General features: G+C 42.7%; 1 protein-coding gene across 3 annotated transcripts in view; it reads right to left on the reverse strand.

Moving 5' to 3' along the window:
• The window catches only part of DNMBP (dynamin binding protein), a 120,276-nt gene that overhangs the window by 77,596 nt on the left and 21,474 nt on the right, over positions 1 to 21,206 (reverse strand). For 2 of the 3 annotated variants that reach the window (XM_007963822.3, XM_038009433.2), the window contains exons 2-3: positions 5,252 to 5,406; positions 2,420 to 2,542 (exon numbers count right to left, since the gene is read on the reverse strand). In XM_007963822.3, coding sequence (XP_007962013.3) covers positions 2,420 to 2,542; positions 5,252 to 5,396 — 268 coding nt within the window. In that variant the 5' untranslated portion in view covers positions 5,397 to 5,406. Of the gene's footprint in view, positions 1 to 2,419; positions 2,543 to 5,251; positions 5,407 to 17,380; positions 17,698 to 21,206 lie in introns of those variants that run through there. The other variant, XM_073019247.1, reaches the window with a different exon arrangement.

Consider the following 21,206-nt stretch of genomic DNA (forward strand, 5'->3'; position numbering starts at 1 on the left):
AGTATACAGAACTCAGGTAGATACTGAGTATGAAGTGAAGTGTAAGAAACCCTCAAAACAACAGAGCATGGTGGCATTTTCTCTTATTAATCCTTTCTTTTTTTGAAACAAGGTCTTGCTCTGTTGCCCAAGCTGGAGTGTAGTGGCGTAAACACAGTTCACTGCAGCCTCAACCTTCTGGACTCAGGCTCCTGCCTCAGTCTCCTGAGTAGCTGGGACCATGGGCATGCACCACTGGTATGCACCACCATGCCTGGCTAATTTAAATTTTTTAATTTTTCTTAAATTGTTTAATTTTTTTGTAGAGACAAGGTCCTGCCATGTTGCCCAGGCTGATCTCAAACTCCTGGGCTCAAGGGATACTCTTGCCTTTGGCCTCCCAAACTGCTAGGATTATAGCCATGAGCCACCGTACCCAGCCTCTTATTAATCCTAATGATACTTCTTAAAGTTAAGTAATCCCAGCTACTCAGGAGACTGAAGTGGTAGCATCACTTGAGGCTAGGAGTTTCAGACCAGCCTCGGCAACACCGTTGAGACCCTGGTGTTTTAAAAAAAATAAAACAAAATTTGTGTAATAAAAAATAAATAATCCCAGCACTTTGGGAGGCCGAGGTGGGCAGATCACAAGATCAGGAGTTTGAGACCAGCCTGATGAATATGGTGAAATCCCATCTCTGCTAAAACTACAAAAATTAGACAGGCGTGGTGGCAGGCGCCTGTAGTCCCAGCTACTCAGGACACTGAGGCACGACAATCACTTGAACCTAGGAGGCGGCGGTTGCGGTGAGCCGAGATCACGCCACTGCACTTCAGCCTCAACAGAATGAGACTCTGTCTCAAAAAACAAATAAACAAACAAACAAAATAAAACAAAATTTTAAAATAAAGAAATTCTCAAAATAGATTTTGAGGATTAAGGTCAAAATTCATTATTCCATTCTTATCACAAAGGGTTACAAAAGTTTGCTAGGTTTTTCTGGGAGGGGGGGTGTGTGTACATGATTTAAGAAGTCAAGCCTGTCCCTTTTGTGCCATATGCCAAAGAGCAAGTCATATTAATAACACACCTAATAACTTCTACTGTTTTGATGACTGAGTCATCACAAAATTGGATTGATCAGAACCTTCTGTCTATGGAACACTACTGGTTTCTCTGTTTATGCAGAATGGACTTAAGAACACTTACTGAAATGGTTTATAGTTTATAGTTCATTCATCTCATCAGAGTGCAAGAAGGGAGAAATACTTGGAAAATCATGGAGAGACGGCTACGACTACCTGTTTTAATGTGTATTTATTTATTTATTTTTGTTTTTTGAGACAGGGTCTCACTGTCACCCAGGCTGGAGTGCAGTGATGTGATCATAGCTCACTGAAGCTTCCACCTCCTGGGCTCAAGCAATCCTCTTGCCGCAGCCTCCTGAGTTGCTAGGACTATAGGTGCATACCACCATGCCTGGCTAAGTATGACTATCTGTTTTAAATCACTTCCCTTTAAACTCGCTCTGATGAGACAGTAGTAAAATGGGGATGTCTTGTACCTGTCTCTTAATTTCCATATCAAAATTCCTGCTATACTATTACGCATTAATAAATGGTAATATTGTTAGCAAAGCCGTATCCAGTTTTTTTCTTTTTTTCTCCCTCCCCCCATGCCCCATATCAGTTTTTAAAAGAAAAAAAAGAGAAATAAAGCCCGAAGTTGGTCAGGCGCAGTGACTCATGCCTGTAATCCTAGCACTTTGGGAGGCTGAGGCAGGCAGATTGTTTGAGCCCAGGAGTTTGAGACCAGCCTGGGCAACACGGCAAAACCTCATCTCTACCAAAACTACTAAAAATTAGCCCAGTGTGGTAGCATGTGCCTGTGGTCCCAGCTACTCAGGAAGCTGAGGTAGGAGGACTGCTTGAGCCTGGGAGGCAGAGGGTGTAGTGAGCTGAGATCGCACCACTGCGCTCCAGCCTGGGCAACAGAGTGAGACTACTTCCTCGAGAGAGAGAGAGAGAGAGAGAGAGAGAGCATGAGCCGGAAGTGTGGTTACAGCATGGGGGCAGTGGAAAGATAATCCTGGACTTAGAATATAATGAGCTCACATTCTGAGGCCAAGACTTCTCACTTTTAGCCAACAGTCTTTGAATTTTGCTCTCATTATTTATAAAATACAGTTAATAATCCCCACTTTCCTACCTCCCAGGTCTGTGCTGAGGATCAAGTGAGAATATATTTGTGAGAAAATACTGTGGAAATTGTAAAATGGTACTAAACTATAAGGCATCATTACGTCCACGCTACTTTGGTATTGCCAAGGACTCTCTAGAGGTTAAGCCACTTCACAAATTCAAAAAGGATCTGGTTGTTGAAATGGCCAGACGCCAAAAATCTAATTTCAAATAGTCTACTATTTGATGAGCAGCTTACCTCGATGGAGGGGAAGACTATCCAATTCTTGGGATGTGAATTCACAAATGCACACAAACAGCCTCTCTCCCTCTTTTAGACTGGGAATGGTCACAATTTCCACAAAACTGCTGGGGAACTGTCCTGAAAATAAAAGCAAGCATATTAAATTTTAATACTGAAATTTATTTTTCCATCTGTGTATAAGGACAAAAACTTTTCTTCTGAGTCCATGTATAGACCCTAACTTGAAAACTCTGTGAAAACTCATAATTGGAGAATCTGTTGGAGAGAGGTATAGTGCACAAAACTAGATGCATGCAGAACAGAGAGAATGCAATTCAATTCCATACGCATTTACTGGGGGCTGCTATATGCAAAGCACACCACAGAGGAAAACATAAGTAAGATAGTTCTGGTCTTCAAAGATCTGAAAACCTAGTTCAGACAAAAAGTCGAATTCAGACACAAATAATAATTCAATCCTGAAATCTGGTATCACAATGTAAGTACACAAATTATCACGGAATTTCAAAGAAGATAGGTAATAGGTCAGGAAGAACATAAAAAACTTTATGAAAACAATAGTATTTGAATCTGAAGGTGGATAAGGTTTTAATTGGTGGTGGTAGAAAGACAGGGCCTGCCAATTGGAAAGTATCAGAAAGTCTGATTGATTTTACCTTCTATCTCTGGGTCTGTTTATCTCCAGACCCACCACCTTGGTCCACGCCATCACTATCTCTCACCTGGATTACTGCAGCAACCTTCCAAATGCTTCCCTGCCTTCAATTTTGTCCCTTTCTATCATTCTTAAGTCTGCAGCAGTGAGTTTTCTAAAATTCAAATCTGATCATGTTCAAAGCACTTTCAGGGTTTCCCATTTCCTTCACTCCTTACCATGGCATACTCCCATGATCCAGCTTTTGCTCATCTCTCCAGCCCACCTTTCCCCCTCAACCACTCACACCTCACGCCCTACTAAACTTCTCTAGGTCCCCTGTGTTCTCACACTCCAGGGACCTTCAACAAGCAATCCTCTCTGCCTCCATCTTTGCCTTGCTAACTCCTTCTCATCATTTTTGTCTCAGTTGAGATATCATTTCTACTGGGAAATAATTTATCTCTCAAATGTGGATTAAGTGTCAACAGAGTGTGCTCGAAGGACTCCAACCCAGACTTACATAAATATGAATATATGCAAGTTAAGGATTGGATTAACACAGAGGCATGCGGTATGGGAAAGGCTTCCACCCTTCCCTAGGCTAATTAATGAAAGAAATCGAAGTGAACATGTATCTTACAGAATTGAAGAAAGCTAACCAGGTACATGGAATGTGGGAGGTAGGTAGCATGTAGTAGGGTAAAGGATAACTTTAATAAATTTGGGCCAGCCATGGGTCCAGGAGGGAATGAACAGGATGAATCATGCTCCTTTGAAGAAAATGAGAGAAAGATCACTTCTCAGCCTTTTGCCTAAGATCAAGTGAAGAATGAAAGAAAGGGTAGAAAATGTTCAAAGAAGACAGCCAGAGAAAACAAGGTGGAGAGCACCTGTGTTCCACAAATCATAAAGCTGGTTATGAAAAGCAGTGTAAACAACAGGGTTCTGAAGAAAGGAACAACACATATTTTGAGAAGAGGAATAATAGCACTGAACACAAAGGATAAAGACCTGGGAAGGGAAAGCGGGGGAAAGGGAAAGACTTGGATAGAAACCTGGGCTGGGGCAGCTGGTGTCCAGCAGTGCAGCCTCTTGAAGGAAGCAACACAGAGAGAGGGAATGGTAACAGAAATCTTCCCCTAACTGGTAGAGACCACATATGAATACAGAAAGAAAACACAAAAGGATTCTGAAATTTATTGACTTGGGCTTCCCACTTAGCTAGCTTTCTTTTCTTTCTTTCTTTCCCTTCCTCCCTCCCGTCCTTTCCTATTTATTTATTTATTTATTTATTTAGATGGTGTCTTGCTATGCTGACTAGGCTGGTTTCAAACTCCTGGTCTCAAGCAATCCTCCCATCTCAGCCTCCCAAAGTGCTGGGATTATAGGCATGAGCCACCGTGCCCAGCCTTTATTTTTATTTTTATTATTTATTTATTTGAGATGGAGTTTTGCTCTTATCGCCCAGGCTGGAATGCGATGGCACAATCTCAGCTCACTCCAACCTTTGTCTCCTGGGTTCAAGCAATTCTCCAGCCTTGCCTCCTGAGTATCTGGGATTACAGGCATGCACCACCACAGCTGGCAAATTTTGTATTTTTAGTACAGACAGGGTCTCACTATCTCACTATGTTGGCCAGGCTGGTCTTGAACTCCTGACCTCAGGTGATCCACCCATCTCAGCCTTCCAAAGCGCTGGGATTACAGGCATGAGCCACTGACCCCAGCTAGGAATAATTTTCTTTTTTTTTTTTTTTTTGAGATGGAGTCTTGCTCTGTCACCCAGGCTGGAGTGCAGTGGCTGGATCTCAGCTCACTGCAAGCTCTACCTCCCGGGTTCACGCCAGTCTCCTGCCTCAGCCTCCCGAGTAGCTGGGACTACAGACGCCCGCCACCTCGTCCGGCTAGTTTTTTGTATTTTTAGTAGAGACGGGGTTTCACCGTGTTAGCCAGGATGGTCTCGATCTCCTGACCTCGTGATCCGCCCGTCTCGATCTCCTGACCTCGTGATCCGCCCGTCTCAGCCTCCCAAAGTGCTGGGATTACAGGCTTGAGCCACCGCGCCCGGCTCTTTCTTTTTTTTGAGACAGGGTCTCACTCTGTCGCCAAGGCTGGAGTGCAGTGCTGGCCTTTATTTTTAATATGGAAAGAAGTCAGGGCCTGTGGTCCATTATGAGTCTCTTACTTACCTGTAACATCCTCCTTCTTTCCTAGAAGCCAAAATTCATCCACCACTGCCAGCACCTCAATAACATCTCCCACGAAGAGCGGCAGTTCTTCTGACACGCTAGGGCAGAAGTCAAAAATGGCTCGAACCACTGAGCCGGCCTCCATGTTTTATAACCTGGAAAGAAAGATCAAGAGAAACAGAAAACATCAATATTTAAGACACTGCAATATAGATCTATTTCTTGGGAATGATAAAGCTTAAGATATAAATATTCCTAAAATGAAGCCAAAGCTAAGCAAATAAGTTAGTACTTCCTATTTTATTTTTAAGACAGGGTCTCACTCCCATCGCCCAGGCTGGAGTGCAGTGGAGCAATCACGGCTCACTGCAGCCTTGACTTCCGGGGCTCCGGTGATCCTCCCAGCTCAGTCTCCCAAGAAGTTTGGGCTACAGGCATGTGCCACCATGTCCAGCTAATTTTTGTATTTTTACTAGAGGCAGGGTTTCACCATGTTGCCCAGGCTGGTCTCAAACTCCTGGGCTCAAGCAACCTGCCCACCTTGGCCTCCCAAAGTACTGGGATTACAGGCATGCTCCACTGTGCCTGGCCTCATATTTTAAAATATCAAAGTTATTTCTCATTTCTTTTTCCATTTCTTTTGCGGTGGGGACAAGGTCTCGCTCTATCACCCAGGCTAGAGTGCAATGGTGTGATCATAGCTCACTGCAGCCTCCAGCTCCTGGGCTCAAGTGATCTTCCTACCTCAGCTTTCTGAGTAGCTGGAACTACAGGCGCACAACACTGTGTCTGGCTTTTTTTTTTTTTTTTTGAGATGAAAACTCGTTGCATGTTCCACGCTGGAGTGCAGTGGCACAATCTCAGCTCACTGCCACTTCCACCTCCTGGGTTCAAGTGATTCTCGAGGCTCAGCCTCCCAAGTAGGTGGGACTACAGGCATGCACCACCACGCCCAGCTAATTTTTGTATTTTTAGTAGAGACGGGTTTTGCCATGTTGGCCAGGCTCATCTCAAACTCCTGGCCTCAAGTGATCCGCCCATCTCAGCCTCCCAAAGTGCTGGGATTACAGGCGTGAGCCACCATGCCCGGCCTTTTTTTTTTTTTTTTTTTTTTTTTTTTGTAGAGATGAGATCTCACTAGGCTAGTGCTGAACTCCTGGCTTCAGTGATCCTCCTGCTTCGGCCTCCCAAAGTGTTGGGATTCCAGGCATGAGACACCACACCTGGTCTAATTTAAAAATAATAATTTCCTCATATATTTTTCATTTGGCCCTCAAAGGAATTCAGGAATTACGGAAAAAAAAAAAAAAAAACCTAGACCTCACAGTGATAGAAAAGATTCAAGTCAGCAAATGTAGGATTTTCAGAATGCCTGAAGAGGGCAGTAAGGAAATTAACATTTTTAAAGCACCAGACAACATGGTAATTTTAAAATACAATATTTTAAAAAGCAGGGATTTTAAATATGGCATTCCCCATAATGATCTTAAAGATTAGGATACTAAGGCTCAGTATAGTTAGAAAACATTGTTTGTCCAAGATCACAGCACTCACAGCAGCAGGGCCGGGACTTAAACTGAGGGCATTCTGGTTCCTACCTACTGAGACTATCTGCAAACAAATGTACCACAACCTGAAGAACAGCAGCAGGACCATGCCTCAAAGGCCTAGATGGAAAACCTATTGGGGGCTGGCGCGGTGGCTCGCACCTGTAATCCCAGCACTTTGGGAGGCCGAGGTGGGCGGATCACCTGAGGTCAGGAGTTTTGAGACCAGCCTGGACAACACGGTGAAACCCCGTCTCTACTAACAATACAAAAATCAGTCAGGCGCGGTGGTGGGTGCCTATAATCCCAGCTACTTGGGAGGCTGAGGCAGGAGAATCACTTGAACCCGGGAGGCAGAGGTTGCAGTGAGCCGAGATCATGCCATTACATTCCAGCCTGGGCGATGAAGTAACACTCCGTCTCAGAAAAGGAAAAAGGAAAAGGAAAGGGAAAACCTACTGAATGGCTCATGTCTGTAATCCTAGCACTTTGGGAGACAGAGGCTGGAGGATCAATTGCAGTCAGGAGTTCAAGACCAGCCTGGGCAACACAGCAAGACTTCGTCTCTATTTTATTTTTTAAAAAAGTTAGAAAAGTAAAAATCTGTAAGAAAGGAAGAAAGGACTATGTAGATGGCACCTCCAGATAAGATTTAGCATCCTATGCCAGATCAAGTATGTGTTCTCAGTTCACAGAAGTTAGCGCCCCAACCCCAGAGAGAATCCTTGTACTGTTGCGGTGTCTGTGCTGTAACAGGATGATGTGTCCACTACCTTGATGCATGTGGCTGGGGAACCGAAGTATGTACTGAAGCAGCAGAAAGACAGGACGTAAGTAGTGGATATCTATCCACCTGTAGACAATCAGCCTTGATGACAGCTACATTTCTCCCTAGATCTCTTAAAAGAACAGCTGAAGAGCACCAGAGTACCCAGGCCTGAAATCTATTTTTCTTTTCTTTTCTTTTTAGAGATGGGGTCTTGCTCTGTTGCCCAGGCTGGAGTGCAATCATAGCTCACTGCAGCCTTAAACTCCCGGGCTCAAGTGATCCTCCTGCCTCATCCTCCCAAGTACAAGTCTATTTTTCTTTAATCAGCTCAAGTACTTATTTGGTCTTGGCAGAGATGAATGAGGACTCTAACTTCCATCTCACACAAAACCATCATCACATCAAAAAGCATGAAGTGCCTAATTACAAAAAAAGAAAAGATGGTGGTAGCTCTGTTAATTTTATTTATTTATGAGACCGGGTCTTACTCTGAGGCCCAGGCCGGAGTGCAGTGGCTCACTGCAGCCTTGATATCCCGGGCTCAAGCAATCTTCCCACCTCAGCCTCCTGGGTACCTCTGGCTACAGGTATGCATAACCATGCGCAGATAATATTTTTGTATTTTTTTGTAGAGACAGGGTTTTACTATGTTGCCCAGGCTGGTCTCAAACTCCTGGGCCACCCACCTTGACCTCCCAAAGTACTAGGGTTACAGGCAGAAGCCACCATACCTGACGTCTGTTAATTTACAATCCAGCAAGGTGCGGTGGCTCACGCCTGTAATCCCAGCACTTTGGGGAGGCCAATGCAGGTGGATCACCTGAGGTTGGGAGTTTGAGACCAGCCTGACCAACATGGAGAAACCCGGTCTCTACTAAAAATACAAAGTTAGCTGGACGTGGTGGCATATGCCTGTAATCCCAGCTACTCCGGAGGCTGAGACAGGAGAATCACTTGAACCCAGGAGGCGGAGGTACGGTGAGCCAAAATCGCACTATTGCACTCCAGCCTGGGCAACAAGAGCAAAACTATGTCTCAAAAAAAAAATTACATCCAAGAAAACACTGATGTGGATAAACATATTAGGCATATAATAAATCATTGAGTATATTAATATGGAGTACCTAGAAGATGTTAATAAATCATGCTACACAATCAAACATTACCTATTTAATTTTTACTGTCAAGCAAAGGTAGGTTATCTTTGTGTTACTTATTACAGACTTTTTGTCTATAAGATGACTTGAGTCCACAGTGGAAAAGAGAAGTGGTAAGTGGGTATTTCCCACAGATGCTACTCACACATTTTCTCTAAGTATTACCAAAAAAAAAATCTAATTATAATTACATGCTGAGGAGGCAGCATATACGAATGTAAAGCACTAGGCTTCTGGAGTCAGAGAAACCGAGGTCCATAGCCCAGCTCCACTATTTATTAGCGATTTCACCTTGGACATCTTACTTAAACTCTCTCGGCTTCAGTTTCCTCATCCAGAAAAATGGAGATAATCATACTTTCATAATAATCATCAAGACTATTAAAGTTATAATAGTGCCTAACATTCACTGAGTACTTCCTAGGTACATGCATTGTACCACGTACTTCCCTGAGTCCTCGCAAGGACCCTATCATATGTTATTGGTTCCCATTTGGCAGGTGGGGACACAGGATCAGAGAGATGATAGCTGTCCAAGGTCACATAGTAAGTCAGAGGTGTAATGGGAAACCAAATCTGTCTGTCTTCAGAGCCTTAACCAGTATGCTAACAGTGTGAAAGCACCTAGGTCAGGGCTGGTATAGTAGCTGCTCAATAAATGTTAGTCATTATTACAATGCATCATTTCCATAATCAACTGCAAGCTCAAATTTGTGTCACTGCTATAGCATTTCCAGAGAATGTGCTATTTCAAACATATAAACACTACAGAGCTTACCATTTCAACATGTCAAAACCTGGTTAACTTTGATTGTTTAAAAATAGACACACTCCAGACTTCTCTGACTTTTTTTTTTTTTTTTGAGACGGAGTCTCGCTCTGTCACCCAGGCTGGAGTGCAGTGGCGCGATCTTGGCTCATTGCAAGCTCCACCTCCCGGATTCACGCCATTCTCCAGCCTCAGCCTCCCGAGCAGCTGGGACTACAGGCGTCCGCCACCAAGCCCGGCTAATTTTTTGTATTTTTAGTAGAGACGGGGTTTCCCCATGTTGGCCAGGATGGTCTCGATCTCCTGACCTCGTGATCCGCCCGCCTTGGCCTCTCAAAGTGCTGAGATTACAGGCGTGAGCCACCGCGCCCGGCCGACTTTTTTATTAGAAGAACTTGAACATGATTTACTCTTTGGCTGATGGGTCCAAGTTCATTATTAAGACTACACATTACTGTATTAAGCTGTGATACACAATATCAGCACTGTCTATCTTTCAGGCCTTTCTCTTTCAATGTCAGCCTACCCTCTGCTCTCCTCCGTCAACTTTTCCACCCCCTTGCTACATTGCTGCTTATGATCTGCTACGGAGGGGAGACCACACACACACACTACCAAAATTATATATAGTTCCCAGATAAATAAAAGTAAACAAGCTCTAAATGTGAGGCTAACAAACTCTGCTGTGGTGGGAAAGGACACGTGTTCATGGTAGAGGTTTTTCAACAGTTATTTTTATGTGCACTGAGGCCCCTTTCTTACTTTCTGGCTGTCTTCCAGAGGACTGAAGTTGCCAGATGTCTGATTTCCACATATGGGTGGTGTCCTAAGTATTTTTTTTTTTTTTAATAAAAACACATAATGTCTTGCAAACTTCTTAGCCATCTAGATGGTTATATGTTATCAAAACAATTCCTTAACCTTGGGCCAATGTAGATACTATTTTTCTCCTTATACTACATTTTCTCAAATTTCATCTATCAGACTAAATATATCTAATTATCTAAAATATCAAGTAAAGAATTAGCATAAGCCCCATATGATTACTTAGAGAACTACCCTATTACACAAAGGGAGTAACGCTTGTAATCTGAAAGAGTTAAAGCTTCTCCCAGAGAACCTTTCACTCTACCAGAAAATGACTCAGAAGCAGAGGAGAATCTGGCTCAATAAACACTGACTGACCTCCTACTCCACTGGAATGAGTGCGTAATCGCTGAGGAGCACACACCCCAGAAGGGTACTGAAGTCACGGCCTCGCTAAATGACATGATTCATGTGTGAGACCCGAAAGTATGTATAATATGATGAATCTCGTCTGTTTTCTCTGCCCTGTATATACTATGAAAAGCAGCTACTCTTATTCATGCCAGAGCCATTTTAGAAGCCTGAGCATATATTTTGAAACAATCATAAATGGCTTCTATAAGCTGTTCCACCAACTCCAGATGGAAGTAAAAAGAACTGCAGAGGAAATCAGAACACAGATGGGCTTCAGAGAACACCGAGGAAATTACTGCCTAGATGGCATGATTTCAGGGACAGCAGAAAAATTTGCTATGAAAACACCATCTTCTTCCCTTTCTGGTGAATGTCTGTCTTTCCACCTTTAGAGAATCATTCTCATTTGAAATATAAATATCTTTGGAAAGAAAATTCTACAAACCCTTTTAGAATGTAAACTCTGTAAAGGAAGAGATTTGTTTTGTTTACTGGTCTACAGCTCTGCCTGGCACATAAAATATTCTCAGATTTTTGGTGAACAGATGATTTGTTGAAGTTTGGGAAAATATATGAAACTATTTTTTTATTCTTATCTTTCAAAAACGTTTTTCCAATAATCCAACCTGTCACAATATATGAAACTATTCATATCAAAATCTCAAGTTCTACTTATCTACAACTACATCTCTTCCCTACAAATAGTTTTACCTTCCAGCTTGTCTATCTATGTATGGCACTGCCAACAGTGCCACAGAAATGTCATAAAACTCTTCCAGGTCAAGCATTAATATCTGGGACTTCTTCATCCTCTATGGCAGATGGTACACTAAGAACAATAGCTACTGTATGATTATCCACCAAGTATCAGACACTGATCTAGGAGCTTAAATCCTCATGACTCCGCAAGGTAGACAGCAAGTCTCCAAAGCCAGGGTGCCTGGGTTCAAAACCCAGCACCACCACTGAGCAATTTACTCAATCTCTTTAGCTGATGAATAGCCAAACCAGAACCCAAATTCAGGCCTATTCGATTCCCATGCCCACGTTCTTTTTATGGCAAACATCACTTTTCTTAAACCTCATTGGTTCTTCCTTCAACATCCTCTAGACTTCCATTTTTCTGTTTCTCCAACATTTTACTACGAAAATTTTCAAACAGCAAGGTTGAAAGAATTTTACACCCACCACCTAGATTCTAGTATTAACATCTTACTGCAGTTACTTTACCACATATTATCTATCCCTTTATTCATTTATCAATTTGTGTTATTTTTTGGAAGCATTTCAAATATATATATATATTTTTTATTTTGATGCACTTCAAAATAAACCACTTCGACATATATATCTTAACTAGAGCCCAATATTTTGTTTACAGTTTTTGTTGTTGGTGGTTTTTTTCTTTTTTGAGACAGGGTCTCTATCACCTAGGCTAAAGTGCAGTGGCGTGATCTTGGCTCACTCCAACCTCTGCCTCCCAGGCTCAGGTGATCCTCCCACCTCAGCCTCCTGAATATCTGGGATTACAGGCGTGTACCACCACACCTGGCTAATTTCTTTGTAGAGGTGAGGTTTTGCCATGTTGCCCAGGCTTGTCTTGAACTCCTCAACTCAGGTGCTCTGCCCTCCTCGGCCTCCCAAAGAGCTGGGATTATAGGTGTAAGCCACCACGCCCAGCCAGCAGTTTTTTGTTTTGTTTTGTTTTAAGTATCTTTTTCCTCTCCCTACTGGCCAAGGAATTACAAATTAAAATACAAGGAATTACAAATTAAGATACAAGGAATTACAAATTAAATACAAATTAAATACAATTAAATACAAATTAAATTAAATACAAATTAAATACAATTAAATACAAATTTAATTACAAATTAAAATACAAAACAAAATACAATACAAATTCCTACTGGCCAGGAATTACAAATTAAAATACAAGGAATTTTAACAGAATTGCAGCTCTGTTCTCCCCACTAAAATGGCAGTAAACCTGATTAATCTTTCTAAAATGTCAATTTTTATATATAACACAGTTGGATAAGAATTTACACGTCTTCCTATTTTCTATAATTCATACATTCAACAAATATTTATCAAGCCAAATGGCATCAACCAAAGCCCTATGCAAACTAAAAATTTGGCGTGACTGGGTAAATGAATCATTTGATGACCCTTTATCCAACACTCTAAGTATTTACTCTCTAATCTTGTTGGTGGCAGACAGTAGCATTTAGAGTCTCCTCTATTGTCCTAAGCAGTTCAACTCCTATCACCAAGTGTCTACCCAACTGGGAAAAAAATAAAGCCTGAGCACTAATCTCAAAAGGAGACACTCATTCAGTCTTACCCATTCATTGGGGGATGCGGGAAAGACTCAAATCTGCAGTGATTTTTTTTTTGTGCCTCAAGCATATTTTAACACTTTCTATGGACTAAAGCCTTTGGTAGTTACCTATTAATTCAGCTTTGCTCCAATGATGTGTCCAGGAATCTTCTACGTGTTGTATGGGAGATAAATTATAGTCCCTGCACCCAAGAAGCTTAGTTTAGTCCCCACCAATTCCCAAAACATGTTCTGAGGACACTAATCTTTGTGCTCCAAAATACAAGAGCTGCACGATCATGATAAATTCCAAGAAGGCTATAGACCATATTTCCTTCTTAGAGTAGCATAAAAAAAAAAATTAGTATATTAAAGACTGAGACAATTTAGCAAGAATCCTTTTCAATCCGGCATTTCTGAATGTGTCTGGCCACAGCACGCCGTTTTCAGGCCCCACTTCAGATTTGTGTAACCTTGTCCCACCCTGCTTGTCATTCATAAATAGTACTCCTGGCAGTCTCATCCAAATGAAATGTCTCAGTTCCCATAAGGCACTTCCTGCTCAGAACTTGTTTTTTGGTTTACTGCTGTTTATTTCTTCCATGGTCAGTCCCACATATTTAAGAACTTTCCACATCTGGAGTACTTCCTCCAAATGATGCCACCTCTCCTGCTCAGGTCCACTCATTTGCCATGTCTTAAGTCCTGCGACCCTTACTCTTACATCATCCATCTTGCAGATTTGTGAGACATCGGAATGGACACGTAAAAGTTAAAAGCCATGAGAGTAAATGTATCAGTGAAAACATATTCAGAAATAAAATAAAATTAACAATGTAGGGCCAGGTGCGGTGGCTCATGCCTGTAATCTCAGCACTTTGGGAGGCCAAAGCAGGGCAGATCATCTGAGGTCAGGAGTTCAAGACCAGCCTGGCCAACGTGGCGAAACCCCATCTCTACTAAGAATACAAAAAAATTAGCCAAGTGTAGTGATGCATGCCTACAATCCCAGCTACTCAAGAGGCTGAGGCAGGAGAATCATTTGAACCCAGAAGGCGGTGGTTGCAGTGAGCCGAGATTGTGCCACTGCATTCCAGCCTGGGCAACAGAATAAGACTCTGTCTCCAAAAAAAAAATTACAATATGTATCACTGTAAAGTGCTACAACACAGAAGAGCCTTGAAAACATTAAGCTGAGGCTGGCCTCAGTGGCTCATGCCTGTAATCTCAGCACTCTGGGAAACCAAGAGGGGAGAATCATCACTTGAGCCCAGGTGAGACCCTAACACTACAAAAAATTAAAATTAAAAAAACAAATTAGCTAGGCACAGGGGCAGGTGCCTATAGTCTCAGCTATTTGGGAAGCTGGGGTGGGAGGCTTGCCTGAGCCCAGGAGATTGAGGCTGTGATTGTGCCACTGCATTCTAGCCTGAGCCACAGAGTGAGACCCTGTCTTTAAAAAAAAAAGATATTAAGCTAAGTGAAATCTGCCAGACACAAAAGGACAAATACTGCATGAATAAGGTACGCAGAGTGGTCAAGTTCATAGAGATTAAAAGCTGAATGGTGGTTGCCAGGGGGTAGGGGCGATAAGAGGAGATAGGGAGTTAGTATTTAATGGGTACAGCGTTTCAGTTTAGGAAGATAAAAAAAGTTCTGGATATGAACGGTAGTAATGGTTGCAAAGCAATGTGAATTACTTAATGCCACAAAACCGTACACTTAAAAATGGTTAAAATGGTAAATTTTATGGTATGTACACTTACAATAAAAAAAATTTTTTTAGTTATGTCCTAAAATGTGAATGTGAAAGAAGGCCTGGAGGACTCAGTAATGTTTATTTTTTGAGATGGAGTCTAGCTCTGTTGCCCAGACTGGAGTGTAGTGGCTTGATCTTGGCTTACTGCAACGTCCACCTCCTGGGCTCAAGCAACTCTCATGCCTCAGCCTCCTGAGTAGCTGGGATTACAGGTATGCGCCACCACACCCAGCTAATTTTTGTATTTCTAGTAGAGATGGGGTTTCACCTTGTTGGCCAGGCTGGTCTGGAACTCCTGGCCTCAAGTGATCTGCCCACCTTGGCCTCTCAAAGAGCTGGGAATACAGATGTGAGCCACCATGCCTGGCCAGCAATTTTTATTAAGCAACGTATCTTCAAGTCTGGACATACTTCATTAAAAATCTCCTGAGATCACAAACTATAAACTTTTATCCTGATAGATACTGATATCAAACAGTTTAATAAGTAATTTCTAATGTGGCCTTTGGAATCAAGGTCTGAACTTGGCACAGATTGAGGATACTGAAAATCTGCCCTTTCAGGTCTGCCCCAGCCTGCCCTGTGTTCCCGGAGGCTGGCACACCAGAATTGAACAAGACCTCCCCTATCTCTGGCTTTCAGTTGGGTTCAGCCAATGGATGGCACTGGCAGGAGGTCTGAAGGCAAAGGGACAGTGAGGTTGTGATATTTACTCCCCTGGCTCTCTCCCTGCTGGGCTGTGAGGTGGCTGCATTGTCCTATTAAACGCCACAGCCACCATATGAAGACCTCAAAACAGCTTTCTCTTGCGTCAGGTAACCATCCCATCCCCCGCCCCTTCAGAAGCAGGGTGGCTCTCCAGCTAGCCTTGACATATAGTACAATCCTTTGTTATTTTCCCTAAGCTTCTCCATTCTGCTTTAAGTTGGACCTCTTCCAATTACCCAGTTTGAGTGTGCGTTCTGTTTTCTGCTGGGCCCGAGTGATACATGCCCAAAAGGATGATTTGGATTTATGAGAACAACATGGGGATGGGCTGGGCGCAGTGGCTCACACCTATAATCCCAGCACTTTGGGAGGCCAAGGAGAGTGGATTGCTTGAGCCCAGGAGCTCCAGACCAGCCTGGGCAACATGGTGAAATCTTGTCTCTACAAAAATACAAAAATTAGCTGGGTGTGGTAGTGCATGCCTGTAGTCCCAGCTACTGGGGAGGCTGAGGTGGGAGGATAACTTGAGCCCAGGAAGTCGAGGCTGCAGTGAGCCTAGATCATGCTATTGCAATCCAGCCTGGGCAACAAAGTGAGACCCTGTCTCAAAAAAAAAATAAATAAATAAAATAAAATAAAATAAAGAATTCAGCAAAGTGTATAGAAAACTATAAAAATAGTTCCCTAAATCCACCATACTAAACCCAGGTGAGAGATAAGCACTGGAGACATACATTTTGAAGGTTTAAAAAAATTTAGAAAAATATTAATGCCTGGGTTCCCTGTACTCCTCCAAATGAGTCAGTATATTCTTTCAAAAAGCACTGGTGAGGCTGGGCACGGTGCCTCACGTCTGTAATCCCAGCACTTTGGGAGGCCAAGACAGGCAGATCCCTTGGGCCCAGGAATTCGAGTCCAGACTGGGCAACATGGCAAAACCCTGTCTCTACAAAAATATAAAAATCAGCTGGACGCGGTGGTGAACACCTATGGTCGCAGCTACTCAGGGCGGGGGTATGGGGGAGCAGCTCTGCGGTGGCATTGCTTGAACCTGGAAAGTGCAGGTTGCAGCAAGCTGAGATCACACTATTGCACTCCAGCCTGGGCAACAGAGCGAGACCCTGACTTTAAAAAAAAAAAAAAAAAAAGCACTGGTGATGCCTTCTGCATATTTCCTAATATTGCCAATCCATAATGTGAATTCAAATTCTGGGGTCCCAGAACAAAATTTCTGAAGGGGTTTCCTTAACTGAAAGACAAAAGACAGCTGTCTCTCCTTTCTTGCTTACTCTACCAGGGGAGACTGCCTACCTGGGAAGAGCTGGGAAAGAGATTCCCTTTATGTAGGGGCTGTCCAGCGGAGGTTCCTTCAAAAGAATACGCTTCCATGAGTATCCTTACGTTTTGGAACTGCTTTCCAGAAAACATTACCTTTTGGGAACGAGAAGTCCCAGCAATGAAAAGGAGTATCTAACCTTAAAAGCAACTGCACATCTGTCTTGTCCTTGACAATACAAGAGTTCATACAAGACTATACGAAAGCTAAATGAGTAATTTTTTCCCTTCGCATGAAAGGACGAGAGGTGTCAGAAAATGAAGTCTAAATCTGCTTCAGGAAGGAAGGAAATAAGAGGAGCTAGGAAAACAGCACTTCCTCCTACAGTTTATGTCGCTGGAGTTCACTCTGGACAGAAGGTTAGCAGTCACAGCCAGGTTCCTCGGAGATTCCTCAGATAACTAGCAACAGATGAGGGAAAAGCAGGACCCTCTCTTGGCCGTGGCATACCCACATGGCTGAGAAGCACAGCCTGGGCCATCTGCTCTTCCACAGCGGCCTCCTACCCTGCATGCCCCCAGGACCGCGGCACTGACTCACCACACGACTCTGGTTCCACAGGTTACAGAATGTCGAACTGGAAGAACAAATGAAAACCCTGCGCTGGCTTAGGTGAGCTGACCAGAGAAACTAGGGTAGGAAAGTAAAGGAATCTGCTGTCCTATACTGTCTGAAACTATTTATACTGTAACACTTTGCTGATTTCAAACTTGTCCCAAGTTGGAAGGCAACAACTCCAGATGGAACAGGATACACGTCAGAGTTTCCACCAATCGTGGAAGGCCGCCTCAGTCCTTCTCAGGATTTAAACTGAGCAACCCTTGTCTAAACCACCCAAACACTTCTATAATTTTTTTGTTGTTGTTTTACAAAAGACAGAATTTAAAATAAGAAAGCTTCAGGATTGACTCTCACAGGACGGTAGTTTTAACTAATTTACAGTTTCTACGCCACCCATATTAAACTGCTGTTTTCCTCCCCTTTTTAGCTCTTTTTTTTAAAAAATTGCTTCTATATCTCTACATCAGTTTTGTCTTTTTAATGGAACTGCACTGGTGGAGGGAGGTCCCAAGATTAATATTTCAGGACCTACAAAGTTTGAGGAAATACACATTCAAGAAATATTTTCAAATGGGTTAACCTAGGAGTTCCTAAGTATCCTCTCAGATTCACATTTCTTAAATCATGCATGAATCTCAATTATGGGTGGAAATTTAAGAACCACTGACTCATAACTAAATAAATTGGACATGTCAGAGCTAAGTAGCTGAGCAACATATTAAAATTAACAGCTCCACTAAGTTGTAGATGTAATATACATGATAGCAGTTGCAGACCTGCAGATAAAGGTGAAACTACAAAGTGAAACTTTAGGGCGTGGCTATAGATAACAAAGAACACAATAATCATGTAAAAACAGGCAGTTTTTAAGACAGTTTCCAGGAGACACTAAGAAAATTTATTAACCCAGTGTTCCAAGTTATGAGAACAAATGTTAGTGAGATCTGCAAGGCAGGCATCTTGTTTCTTCTTCTTATCCGTTTCAAGGATAAACTTGTGTTTCTGCCACAGAAGATTTAAAAAGACATGAGGAATTTCTCTACATTTCAACCTTTTTTTTTTTTTTTTTAACATAAGGTCTCACTCCGTTGCCCAGGCTAGATTGCAGTGATGATCACAGCTCACTGCAGCCTTGACTTCCCAGGCTAAAGTGATCCTCTCACCTTAGCCTCAACAGTAGTTGGAACTACAGGCATGTGCCACCACACCCAGATAATTAATTTACAAAATTTTTTCTTTTTTTTTTGTACAGACAGGATTTCGCCATGTTGCCCAGGCTGGTCTTGAACTCGTGAGTTCCAGCAATCCTCCAGCCTCAGCTTCTCAAAGTGCTGGGATTACAAGCATGAGCCACTGTGCCTGGTCTCAACCTATTTTAAGGTATAAAATATTCTTGATATTTTGGAAGAAGGAATCAGGAAAGGAATTCAGAAAACTGAAGATTCTGGGGAAGAAAAATTGGGAGGAAACAAACTGTCCAATGGAGTTAAAAATAGCTAACATCATTAGCAGGGTAGGTGATTTTAGATCGTTTTAAGGAGTACCAACGTTTGAGCACCATGGAAAGCCAGGGACGAGCAGCTTTACACAAACAACAACAAAAACTGCAGTATTACTTGCCTTTTATAGAAACTACAGCCACTATACTTGAAAATAAAATGTATATATGAAATCTTCTGATAGTTTCAAGATGAACCAGAGAATATGCCACAACACAGCAAACCCAATGAATGGTTGATTCTTTAGATGGTGTCAAAAGAAATCAATGTCCTTTTTTTGAGTCAGGGTCTCGCTTTGCCACCCAGGGGAGACTGCCTACCTGGGAAGAGCTGGGAAAGGGGTTCCCTTTTTGTAAGGGCTGTCAGGTGGAGGTTCCTTCAAAAGAATATGCTTCCACGAGCATCCTTATGTCTTGGAACTGAACTCTCCAGTCAACATTACCTTTTGGGAATGAGAATCCACTTAAAAAATCTCAAGTCCCAGCAATGAGAAGGAATACCTAACCTTAAAAGCGACTGCACATTTCTCTTGTCCTTGACAATACAAGAGCTCATACAAAACAATGTGAAGGCTAAATGAATAATTTCTTCTCTTTGCATGAAAGGATGAGCGGTGTCAGAAAGTGAAGTCTGGAGCGCAGTGACACAATCTGGCTCACTACCACCTCTGCCTCCGGCGCTCAAGCGATCCTCCTGCCTCAGCCTCCCATGTAGCTGGGACCACAGGCATGCACCACCATGCCTGGCTAATTTTTTATATTTGTTGTAGAGACAGGTTTCATCACGTTGGCCAGGTGGGTCTCGAACTCCTGAGCTCAAGCAATCTGCCTGCCTTGGCCTCTTGAAGTGCTGGAATTACAGGTGTGAGCCACCGCGCCTGGCCTCTCAATGTCCTAGATGTTCAAGCCTTTTATCCTTCTCTAAGACACATAGGATACACACCTTTCTTCTCCATTCAAGAAAGCGAATGGGAATGTTCACGAGTAAAGCTAACGCTATTTCATGGAAAATCTTGACCCACATTAATTTACTAAAGTTCTGATTTAAAATTTTAGTTCTTAGCCAGGCGCGGTGGTGTATGCCTATAATTCCCCATCTCTGAAAAAAAAATTGAGTTCAGAGACTAACAACATTTCCGTGATATGTTCTGGTAAAGGACAGCTGTCCCCACAAAAGCAAGGGAGAATTTATTTGGTGGGAAATGTGCCAGAATGATTCCAATTACTTTAAGCTGAATTTTGAAAAAGAGAAAAGAAAAAGTACAAAGCCCCAGATATAAAACTGCAAGGCGTGAGCCGACATCGTGCCACTGCACTCCAGTCTGGGTGACAGAGCGAGACTCTTGTCTCAAAAAAAAAAAACAAAAAACTGCAAGGCAGGATAATATTTAACGAAGAAAAAGGAAAACAAACTGCAAGTGAGCTTGAAACAATACTCAGAGGTTAGGATATCCATACAGTACATCAAGGCCCAGAGTATGAGCAACAAAGTGAGCCTGAAATTATAATACAACAAACTAAAAACAGTCTATGACTCTTGAGGTATGTTAGAACTCATCCCAAAATTCAACAGTGGGAAGGTTCACTTCATGTAAAAGAAATCTCTAAGGCCAGGCACGTGGCTCACACCTATAATCCCAGCAGTTTGGGAGGACGAGGCAGGTGGATCATGAGGTCAGGAGATCAAGACCACCCTGGCTAACACGGTGAAACCCTGCCTCTACTAAAAATACAAAAAAAATTAGCCAGGTGTGGTGGCGGGTGCCTGTAATCCCAGCTACTCGAGAGGCTGAGGCAGGAGAATGGCATGAACCTGGGAGGCAGTGCTTGCAGTGAGCTGAGATCCGGCCACTGCACTCTAGCCTGGGCGACAGAGCGAGACTCTGTCTCAAAAAAAAAAAAAAAAAAAAAGAAATCTCTAACAGGAGATGGGGGGCAATAATATGATATGTAAAGAAAATAAGACCAGGCAGGGTGGCTCATGCTTGTAATCCCACCATTCCGGTAGGCCAAGGCAAGAGGATCGCTTGAGGCTAGGATCTAGAGACCAGCCTGGGCAACACAGTGAGATCTCATCTCCACAATAAATAAATAAGAAAAAGAAAATGATACATCCAAATAAAAACCACGAATCTGGGGATAAAACATTACAAAGAGTAGCTGGGATAAGATGAAGGGAGACGCTGGGTGCAGTGGTTCATGCCTGTAATCCTAGCACTTTGGGAGTCCAAGGCAGGTGGATCACCTGAAGTTAGGAGTTTGAGACCAGCATGGCCAACATGGCGAAACCCTGTCTCTACTAAAAAT

This window comes from Chlorocebus sabaeus, chromosome 9 (genome assembly GCF_047675955.1).
Source record: "Chlorocebus sabaeus isolate Y175 chromosome 9, mChlSab1.0.hap1, whole genome shotgun sequence".
Taxonomy (NCBI): Eukaryota; Metazoa; Chordata; class Mammalia; order Primates; family Cercopithecidae; genus Chlorocebus; species Chlorocebus sabaeus.